The 10,709-nt window shown below is 44.3% G+C and overlaps 5 protein-coding genes across 7 annotated transcripts; 3 read left to right on the top strand and 2 right to left on the bottom strand.

Annotated features, from left to right (window-relative positions):
* Positions 1-1,778: 1,778 nt before the first annotated feature.
* RB195_018584 (uncharacterized protein) lies at positions 1,779-2,186 on the bottom strand (the record flags this gene model as incomplete). The annotated part of the gene is made up of 2 exons (XM_064186086.1): positions 1,779-2,107; positions 2,171-2,186. 2 exons carry the CDS (start codon positions 2,184-2,186, stop codon positions 1,779-1,781), a joined length of 345 nt encoding a protein of 114 aa, XP_064041967.1.
* On the bottom strand, positions 1,779-2,399 carry RB195_018583 (uncharacterized protein; the record flags this gene model as incomplete). The annotated part of the gene is made up of 2 exons (XM_064186085.1): positions 1,779-2,040; positions 2,278-2,399. 2 exons carry the CDS (start codon positions 2,397-2,399, stop codon positions 1,779-1,781), a joined length of 384 nt encoding a protein of 127 aa, XP_064041966.1.
* Positions 2,400-5,969: 3,570 nt separating this feature from the next.
* On the top strand, positions 5,970-6,661 carry RB195_018582 (uncharacterized protein; the record flags this gene model as incomplete). Of its 3 annotated transcripts, XM_064186082.1 has the most annotated exons (2): positions 5,970-6,089; positions 6,551-6,661. In XM_064186082.1, the coding sequence occupies 2 exons, from the start codon at positions 5,970-5,972 to the stop codon at positions 6,659-6,661; spliced, it is 231 nt and encodes a 76-aa protein (XP_064041963.1). The 3 variants fall into 3 exon arrangements, with proteins under 3 accessions (XP_064041963.1, XP_064041965.1, XP_064041964.1); XM_064186084.1 differs by lacking the exon at positions 6,551-6,661 and having other exon boundaries at positions 5,970-6,185; XM_064186083.1 differs by lacking the exon at positions 5,970-6,089 and having other exon boundaries at positions 6,431-6,661.
* Positions 6,662-6,750: 89 nt separating this feature from the next.
* On the top strand, positions 6,751-7,095 carry RB195_018581 (uncharacterized protein; the record flags this gene model as incomplete). Its single annotated transcript, XM_064186081.1, has 1 exon — positions 6,751-7,095. The coding sequence occupies one exon, from the start codon at positions 6,751-6,753 to the stop codon at positions 7,093-7,095; it is 345 nt and encodes a 114-aa protein (XP_064041962.1).
* A 660-nt stretch (positions 7,096-7,755) lies between these two features.
* On the top strand, positions 7,756-8,556 carry RB195_018580 (uncharacterized protein; the record flags this gene model as incomplete). Its single annotated transcript, XM_064186080.1, has 1 exon — positions 7,756-8,556. The coding sequence occupies one exon, from the start codon at positions 7,756-7,758 to the stop codon at positions 8,554-8,556; it is 801 nt and encodes a 266-aa protein (XP_064041961.1).
* Positions 8,557-10,709: the final 2,153 nt, after the last annotated feature.

Genomic DNA, 10,709 nt, shown 5'->3' with positions numbered 1-10,709 from the left:
CGGATACCTTGGTGTCGGTTTGGTGCGCTGGAGCCAGGTAGCTGTAAAATGGAGTAGAACGGGTCCCACGGGGCTGGAATGGTGTGCCGATGCCAGGAAGCTAGAGAGCGGGGAGAGGCGGCTTCCAATCGGAAAGAAAAAAATCGGAAGGGAAAGTAGAATTAGTACGCGGGAGCCCTAACGCGGTAGGGTGGGTTTGTATGGTTCTTTCGCATATCTATTTCCCAGCAGCTCTCCCTGATGCAACTAACATCCTTTGTTCAAAAAGAGGAAACGCACGTGCGAACAGCTGCCTAAACATAACACACAGTAGCTAAAAGTTTACGCGATGTGACGTAGAACGGTATTTTTATCACTACGATGGTGATATTCACGTCAATTCATGTTAGCACATCATTCTCTGCCAATAGTTGAGAACGGAAAAAACTCATACTTCGAATAATGTTTCCAAATTGTGGAGTTTTGAGAGAAACATAGATGTAAGTTTGAGTTTGATTGTTCTCCAAATATAGAACTGACGCGTCAATTTTCCATCTACGGTTAAATTTTCGGGTAAAAAAAATGAAGAAAGCGTTGATGGAAGAAAAACTATTCTAATTCTACAAAAAAAATGTCGCTACTGTTATTTCTTATTGATCGGTGAAGACGAGCGAATCGAACACCAAAAAAAGCTTGAAGTCCGGCTTTAACCTTTAGACGGACGTTCAGGCTGGTTATCCATAACCATGTTCAAAACAAGTAGAATCGTAGCTTAGAACAAAGCATTACATTGTTTCAAATACATAAACCTGATTTATGTTCTGTACCAGTCTGATTGTACTAACAACACTTGGCAGTGTTTGCTTAGGGGGAACGGTAAAGAAGCTCTTTCCGGACTCTCCGCGAATGCCATCGAGACATTACGCGTCCAGTGGATAGATATACCGGGGGTTACGTGAAAATACCTCGACGAGGCCACGCTCCAGTCGTTAACGGAGACACAGACAACCCTCTTGGACACTTTTCTGGCCATAGAGACGCAAAGAACCATAAGGAAATATGTGAAGAAAAATGGTTGAGGTTGCCGAGATTACGGCATCAATTTTCAAACCAAGGCAAGTAAATCATCGCCTGACGTGATCACCCGCATCTCTTCCTCGGTGTGCCGTCTTTGGAAAAAGCTTTGCCCAACCTCGTCGATCTTCTGTCAGAGCTTGCACAGAATCAATCCATTCTTCGCTATTCCATATCTTGCGAAACCTCTTTCACCACCTCAGCCCAGAACATCCGTTTTCGGCCAGGTGACTTTTTCCAGCTCGAAGCCGACAAACTACTCAGAATTCGTTGAACAAGACGGTTTTCTGATCTCCTTATTATACGACAAAAAAAAGCGAATTGGATTTTCCGTAGCAATTTTCGTTGGCCACGCAAGATGTTAGTATAATGAACGTGTTATCCGCCGGCAAATCACATCGACTTCCACGTAATGTTCTTCATTGTAGTGTACCACAGGCCAAAAGTAGCCAAACAGCCATCTATACATCTTCCTTTCCATGCAGTTAAGCCTCTCCATCACCGTAAACAGTGCTGCTCAAGTTTCCGATCCGTACATCACAATGAGGCGAATTGCTGATAGGTAGACTCGCAGACTTCGTTGGTGACGGGGGTCGACCAGAAACATTTCGTTAAGGAGTCAAATGCAGAAATGGCCTTAACGCATCTTTGCTGAACATATATCTCTTAGCTGGCGTTGTTCTTCAACATACAGCCCAGGTAACAGGACCCATCGATGAGTTCTATTAGTTGTCTTTCCATCCAAATCCCCGTTCGAGGTCTCGAAGAGATGCACATCTGCATGCATTTATCAGGGCGTAGACGTAGGCTGCAGCCAGCTTCGATACAAGGTTGACAACATGTTGGAGTTTCGTAATGCTTCCCGCGAATATAACAACATCGTCAGCGTTCTCGAGATCGGTCAAGAGGCGCCTTAATGGTTCTAGGATGATGTCGGCTGGACTGTTCGACTCGACGATTCTTCCCACAATGTCATCGATAGCGAAACTGAATAGGAATGGTTCTGCCGCTGCCCTTTGTATTACTCCAGTTACCACTTCAAACAGTTGTTCATCTGGATGGTGTTCGAACTGCAGCAGTTATTCGTTGATTGATGTCATCAGGCAAGCGAACGAACTTTCCTGGTATTCCATCGGCGCGGAGCGCGTTGAGAGGACGGGCTCGATGAAGAGAGTCGAATGCAGCTTCTAGTCCAAAAAGGCTAATTGCATTGGCTTCGAATACCCCTGCCAGATTTCGATCACTCTCCTAACGATGAACATCTGGTCAGCTTGCTCGTCGCGCGCTATTTCATCGCGATGCTTGATAAGTCGGTCCAAGATAATCCGCTCCAAAACCTCGTACATTACACGCAAGCGGAATTATGATAGCGTGTCCTCACGAGTCGAGTATCCCTTCGTCATTTCACGAATCCTAGATGAAGGAAGATACTTCAGCATTTCTGCGTTAATTCCGTCGTTTCCACCCGATTTTCCATTTCTCATCTTTTGGATACAGACCAGAACCTTCCACTCGGTAGGCGGTTCCTCGTTAACCGCATATGTCGCATATGGTTTATAAACATGTTTAAGTTCAGGAATAGATGGAGCTTGCCGGTTCAGGAGTCTTAAAGTGCTCCTCTCAAACTGGAAGGGTAGCTTCACCGGCAGCAACTCCACTGGCAGTGTTGAGGACTGGAGAGCATCTTTTCATTTTACCGCTATACTGATTCTCGTCCTTCCACGCTTTCACAAACTCCTTCGCTTTTGACGTCTATTCATTATCGCGGTCCTTTTGCAGCTGACGACGCAACTTCTTTCTCGGACGCTTTTTTCTTTTTTTTTCCCCGCAGAAGCATCAGGAATCGCAAAGCATCTTCCTGGTGCGCACTCCAACATGTACAGACAAACGTTGGCGAAATTTCCTTCGGCATTCTTCGTCTTTCAGACCTGCTTTATCGATTTTTGATTGAAGAGGAACTCCTCGGTTCTTTTTGAGAAACCGTATCTTGAGGCGAGAAGAACTGGAAGGTGGTCAGAGTCGAATGCAACGTCCCAAACCTCTCTGGGTATCCAACTAAGGAACGTTTCTCGTCAGGACGTTATTGAGCTGAAGTTTGAGAGTCCTCATCTTCCGCTTGCGGTGCTTTTCAGGCGTTAAAAAGTTTTCCCTTGCCGCGTGAGCTGGTGTTGAGGATTCCTCCTAAACATGAAAGCGATGATGATGTTCGTCTGTTCACACATGTCACAGGACGGTCATCGTTATCCGAGGTGCCATCTGCTGGATAATACCATTTTCCTAGCTCATCAGATTGTTGTTCAACTTCTTTCTTTGCATTTGCGTCGTTCGACAATGACCACCTGCTGGCGGGGTATTGATTTCAACACAGAAAGCTTCACTTTTAATGTCCTTTGCGGTTTCAGTAGGTGCGTGGGGACGATCAAGAGTTTACGTCCTCTACGATCCCGCAGTCGTGCCAAGGTTTATCTAGGCGAAATTGAGTCAAATTCCTCCATAAGTTTGTAGTATTCGCTTCTCAGAGTCATCGCGTAGCCACCTACTTTCTTCCCCTTAGCAACGTCACAGAATAAAGTGTAATTTTCGGCGATGATGAGAGGGCGATCCTTGATGCGTGCTTCTTACAATGCAACAAACGGCACACAGAGATATCGCAGAAGCCTAGACAGGGCGGTTTGCTGGAGTTGATTCGACACTGTTCGGCAGTTCAGCGTGAAAAAACGAATGGTTGTTGCCAAAGATTTCATGCTCCCTTCAAGCAGTTCACATTTCAGGCTTAGGGCATTGGCGATGTCCAGTACGACAACACCTTTTTACAATGTATGAGAACATAACATCATATAACAGTGCAGGTTTTACAGCTCGTACGTTCCTAATGCGTACATTCGAACGCCTGATTGTGTTTAGTTGAAGCAGGGCCACCACTTGCAGGTAGCAGTCAGACTCGTATACGCGCATTTAAAACAATGTAATTAATAATACACGATGTGTGGTGTTGTAAAAAGAGAACGAGTAGCGAGTTTTGTCCAAATATTACTTTCAGGAAGTGTAGAAATGTTACGAAATGAACTCTTTTTCTTCCATGACGAAAGACAAAAGAAGGTCCCTCTGTTCCGAAAAAATTTAGACAACAAAAAAGCTTGTGACTTACAGGACAATATTCCTTATTTCCGTCGCTTTGGAAGCTGGAATGTTCTGTGTTCTCAACAAAAACATGTAGGAAAGTAATTTTAAGCTATTAGACGCATCTTTAGAAGGATTAAATTGAATTGAAAATTGAGATTGAAAGAGAAAATTTAGAAATTTTCTATAACGAAGTGGTACATAAAGCAGAATATACTGTTTTTCAAGCTTTGATAATTTGACCAGAGCACCGTGATCCGTTTGGCGTGAAAGACTGCACTCAAAGTTGGGTGGTGATCTACATAACTCTGAACAACTTAATATTTCCCCAGTATTAGTACATGAATCGATGTCAATGATATCCCTTTTGCTTCTGCACAGTCGTTAAGATGGATTGACATTTTTTGAAAAACAAACTTCAGAAACTCTCCTATCAGTGAGATACCAGTCATGTGGGCTAAGCAAGGTGTGCGTGTAGAGAGGGTTCCGGCGGATTTTCGAACATGCCCCGATCATGCCTCGGCAGAACAATTAGCGATGGTATTTATCCTGAAGAAAGTCAGCTTCGTTGCCACATGACTCTGCTTACCTACCGCTACGATATAATTCGCGAGATATTAAATTGTTTTGGAGAATCAGGCACGTCCACTGAAGCTCTGTGAAATGACCTCAAATTTATAACCGTAAAAGCAAGAGCAATCTTCACGTGAAAGATGAGAGGAAGACGCATCTAACATTCCAGCTTTCAAAATAACGGAAATAAGGACTCACAAGCTTTTTTTGCTTAATTTATTTCGGAACACAAGGGCCTTCTTTTCTCTAACGTAATGGAAGAAAAAGAGTTCATTTCATAAGAGTTTTAGACATTCTGAAGGAAATATTCAATATTACACCTGCTTTAAAGGCAGCATATCACGAATCTGAGGTGGTGCGGATTTCAAGTGGAGTATCCGTATACGGGGTAGTTCCGCTCATCTCTCCATGCATCACTGCAAACAGCCGCCTCCAGAATGCTGTTTTGTACGACGCCATCTATTGCAATGCTCCATCCCTTAGATTCGTCGAAAATCAATTCGGACTGCCCGGTGGGCAGTAAGGGACGCTACGCGTGCAAGAGTGGTGCGCTGCAATAGAAGGCATCGTATAAAGCAGCATTCAGGGGCCGCCTGCTTGCAGTGATTCAGGGAAAGATGAGCGGAACCACCCCGGTCTCCATAATCTACGACCCCGTATACGAATACCACCTGAAATTCGTACCACCTCAGATTCGTTGTATGCTGACTTTAACTAAACACAATCAGGCGTTCGACTGTACGCATAGAGAGCCTACGAGCTATATAACTTGCACTGACTTCCATACATTGCAAAAAGGTGCTGTCGTCCAGCACATCGCCAAAGCGCATAGCCTGAAAGATCAACTGCTTGAAGCGTGTTTGGTAACAACTATTCGTTTCGCCTGCTGAAGTGCCAAATACTCGAGTGAACCCCAGCAAGCCGCCTTGTCTAAGCTTCTACAAGACCTGTGTGCCGCTTAACTAAACACGCTGCCGATCATCAGCATCGAAAATTAAACCTTATTCTGTGGCGTTGCTAATGAGAAGAAAGTAAATGGCTGCGCGATGATTGTGAGAAGCGACTGTAACAAAATCTTAGAGGAATTTAGCTCAACGACGCCTAGATACGGTTTTTGTACGACTGCGGGATTGCAGAGGGCGTAAACTGCGGATCGTAAGTGCCCACGCACCTACGGAAACCGCTGAAGATAACGATAAGGGCGCATTCAATTCAATGAGTTGATGTCTAAGATACCCAGCCAGCAGGTGGAATGGACACGAATGGGACTTGAACAACAATCCGATGCGCTAGGAAAATGGCATTATCCAGCAGATGGCACCTCGGACAACGATGACCGTCCGGTGACTTATGTGAACAGACGCACCCCAACATCGCTTCCACGTTTAAGAGAAATCATCGACGCCATCAGCTCACGTGGCAGGGGTCAACCCGGTTAACGCCAGAAGAGCAGCGCAAGCGGAAGATGAGGAGTCTTAAACTTCAGCTCGACTACGTTCTGACGAGGAAGATCCCTCGTCAGAACGGAATTTTCAGTTAAGGAGGTACTCCTCGGCCGGATATCCGAAAATCCAGAGCTGTTTGGAGCGTTGTCTTCGACTCTGACTACCGTCCAGTTCTTCTCAGCATTAAGATACAGTTCCACAAAAGGAACCGAGGAGTACCTCCTTAACTGAAAATTGACATGGGAGGTCTGAAAGACGAAGAATGCAGAACGAATTTCCACCAACGTACGTCTATTCATGTTGGTGTACGGACCAGGAAGAAGCTTTGCTATGCGGATTCCTTTACAAAGTACATCCAGGAAGCTGCAAAGGAAACCATCCCGGTTCAAATGCCGCTGAAGAACTGGCGATTTCAACCAGGAAAAGCGTCTTACAAGAAAGCTGCGTCAGCTGCAACAACACCGCGATAACGTGTGCACGTCAGGAGTGAAGGAGTTTGAAAAGGGGGGACAAGAACCAGCGGAAAGTCTATGCTTTATTAAAGCAGTATAGCAACAAGATGAAAAGATGTTCTCCAGTTCTCAACACTGCCAGTGGAAAGGTTATCGGTGAAACAACCCTTCCAATTTGGAGTGATCTTTTTAAGAGCTCGTTAAACCGGAAAGCCCCGTCAGCTCCTAAACTTGAGCACGTTCATAGGCCAATATATGCGGTTAACGAGGAACCACCGATCGAGTCGGAAGTTATGGTCTGCATCCAAAAGATGAAAAATGGGAAATCTGGTCGAGACGACGACCCGGTTAACACCAGTAGACCAGCACAAGCGGAAGATCAGAACTCTCAAACTTTAGCCCAACTACGTTCTGACGAGGAACGCTCCCCAGTCGGATATCTGAAAATTTAGAGCTGTTAGAGACGTTGCGTCTGACTCTGACCACCGTTCAATCAAAAATCGATAAATGAAGTCTGATAAGATAACGGATTGATGTCAAGAGCGAAAGAGTTTGTGAAGGCGTGGGAGGACAAGAACCAGCATAGCGACAAAGTGAAAAAATGCTCTCAGCACTGCGAATGGAGTGGCTGCCGGTGAAGCTACAGTTTCAACTTGAAAGGACCACTTCAAGACCCTGTTAAAACGGCAAGCGCCGTCAGCTTCTGAACTCGATCACGTTCAAAGACTGACACATGCGGCTAACGAGGAAGCATCGACCGAGTCGAAGGTTCTGGTCCGTATCCAAAAGATGAGAAATGGAAAATCGGGTGGAGACGACGGAATTAACGTAGAAATGCTGAAGTATCTTCCTCCGTCTAGGATTCGTGGAATGACATAGATCAACCGTTCAATATGGATAGACAAAGGGATACTCGACTTGTGGAGACACGCTATCATAATTCCGCTCCACGAGAAGTTACCCGTCACGAACCCTAGGAACTACCGAGGAATCTAATAAAAAATAAAAATAAAAAACAACTCAAGGAAATCAATTAAAACTACGTTTCAACATGCCGAGATTAAAAGATAGTCGAACATGGGCAATCCCGAGGAATCTCTTTGTTGCGTGTAATGTACAAGGTTTTGGAGCGAATTATCCTCGACCGACTTATCAAGCATCACGATGAGACAGCGCGCGACGATCAAGCTAACCAGATGTTCATCGTTAGGAAAGTGATCGAAATCTGGCAGCGTTATTCGAAGCCAATGCATTTAGCCATTCTGTATTTTGAAGCTGCTTTCGACTCTCCTCATCGAGCTCGTCGTCTCAAAGCGCTCCATGCCGATGGAATACCAGGAATGCTCGTTAGCCTGTTTGATAACATGAATCAACGAACAAGAGCTATAGTTCGACTACTAGTTGGATGTACAACACTGTTTGAGGTGGTAACTGGAGTAAGACAAGGGGCAGTGACAGGACCCTTCCGCTTAAACTTCATCATTGGTGACATTATTGCAAGAACTGTCGAGCCGAACAGTTCAGACGACGTCATCTTAGCACCTTTAGGGCGCCTCTTGACCGATCTTGAGTGGCCGACGATGTTGTTATATTCGCGAAAGAAGCACGAAACTCCTGCACGTTGTCAACCCTGTATCGAAGCTGGCTGCAGCCTCTGGACTACGTCTACGCCCTTACCCAAAAGGTCAATTTTCCGAAAAAGGAAGTTCTGGACTGAGGTGGTGAAAGAGGACTTGAGGCCACTTGGCGTGGATAGGTATTTCAGGCGAGACGTTAGATTTCGCAGGATATGGAATAACGAAGAATGGATTGAATCTGTGCAAGCGCTGGCAGAAGATCGAGGAGGTTGGGTAGAGCTATGTTCAAGGAAGGCACACATCGGCGGAGATGCAGGCAATCGCATCAGGCGATGATTTCAGACCATCGATTAAGCAGTAAGCTAAGTACTGTTTCGTGCTTTGTTGTCTCAGCTGCGGATGGAATGAGAGCAAAAGAATGTCTTATTCTTGAATAATCCTTCTTGACCAAGCAGCTGCAGCTGTCTGTGAGCTCGAAGTGGCAATCATTTAGCGCGGTCAAGGTGTGAACATAAATGGCTCTTCATATCAGAAAGTGATTCATAGAAAGTAAAAGTGGTAGGTGTAAATAGAATCAAGGTGATATTTTCTGGGAGTCATTACTATTACAACAAAACCTATCTGCTACTACACGACACGTCCACCGAACATTCAAGGGGAAACTGTGGGTTGAAGGGAAGGGGCCTTACTTCTGGACGCCCCATAGTACTTTTTTGCCTCAGTAACTTTAGCTTTCATGTCATGGATCCAATTAAACTAACAGTTAGGTATTGGGCCCGAATGACTTAGTTACTTACTTCCAGAAGTTTATGTGACGGGCTTAGTCTGTCACGTGTGTGTGTGTGTATGTGTGTATGTGTGTGTGTATGTGTGTATGTGTGTACGTGTGTGTGTATGTGTGTGTGTGTGAGTGTGTGTGTGTGGTGTGTGTGTGGTGTGTGAAACGAAATTCCAAAATCCAAAAAGGGGGTGCGACGCTTCCACCGGCGTCAAATTGGTGAGTCCGCGTCATGGAGCGGTAAAAGGGAGAGACACGGGTTCAACGTCGACGTCGAATTGATGCGCTGTCGTAAAGCGGTAAAATTGGGTGCGACTGGTTCAACGGCGTTTAATTGTTGTGCCATAGCGCAGTATTATCACGCAGTAGCTTCGTGTGCATGTCGCAAAAGGTAAATGGGACGTTTCATACCCGTGGCCACTGCCCGTGTTGCATTTCAAAAGAAAGTGGAAACACGCATGCAAACAGCTGCCTAAATAGCAGCAACCACGATTTACATGATCTGTCACGGAACGTTATCTTTATCAGTACAATAATATTGTTCACGTCGTTTCATGTTAAAACATCATTCTGTGATAACTGTTAGCGAAAAACAAGAGAAAACCCATTCTTCGAGTAATGCTTTCAAATTGTGTCTGCATTACATTGGATTCGAAACAGTGTTTGGAGCTGAAGTTTGAATAGTCTCCAAATGTAGAACTGGCGCGTTTAGAAAAAAAAACTATGAAATGCTTCGCCTTCATTTATAATAAAAAAAGAGGAACAAAGCGTTGTTAGAACAACACAAATCTAATTTCAGAGAATAATAGTATAGTATAGTAATACTAGTATTCATTTTCATGGATCAGTGAAGGGGAGCGAAGCGAACTCCACACAAAGTCTGAAGTCCGACTTTTCGTCGAACGATCAGACTGGTTCTGTTATATCTGTTGGAGTAAAACAGGAATAAAACCCATACTTAGGGTAACGCTTTCAAATTTTGCCTATATTATTTTGTATCGGAGGAATATTTGGGAGCTGAAGTTTGAATGTTCTTCAAATGAAGAAATGATGCGTATGTTAAGAAAACTATGAAATGTTTCGCCCAAATTTATAAAAAAAAAGAAGAGGAAAGCGTTGTTAGAAAAACACAATTCTAATTTTGCAGAAAATGCCACGACTACAAATAGTCATTGATAGGTGATCACGAGTGTAGGGAACACCAGAGAAAGTCTAAAGTCCTGCTTTAGCTGACGGTCAGACTGGTAGAAATATAAAATGTAAACATTTGTATTCATATGATGTGTAAACTTTGCTTAGCACACATATTAGCGTCTCGTTCAAAGCATCCAATGGTTCGTACGATTAGGCACATGCAACAAAAAAGGATTACAAAAGGTACAACACATGATGTCAAAGGAAACGTGAAAGAGAGAAGAAACGCCGGAGATTGAATGTCGCAGCGTAGTGACATGCATTTGCCTAATCGTACGAACCATTGGATGCTTTGAACGAGACGCTAATATGTGTGCTATGCAAAGTTTACACATCGTATTGTACGTCGGGGAAAAAGGCATACAATAATAGTGATTACGCAATCGTACAGCACCGGCATATAAAAGGCAATGTAAACATATAAGCGAAAAAAACCTTAAACAAAACTGGCTGATAGTGGAAGATTGAACAGATCTTCAAAATCAAAAGAAATCATAACAGTCTACGTGATCTGAGG

The sequence above is a fragment of the Necator americanus genome, chromosome II (assembly GCF_031761385.1).
Source record: "Necator americanus strain Aroian chromosome II, whole genome shotgun sequence".
NCBI classification, from domain to species: Eukaryota; Metazoa; Nematoda; class Chromadorea; order Rhabditida; family Ancylostomatidae; genus Necator; species Necator americanus.
Note: the sequence above shows the minus strand (reverse complement) of the source record. Positions and strands in the feature narration are given on the sequence as shown.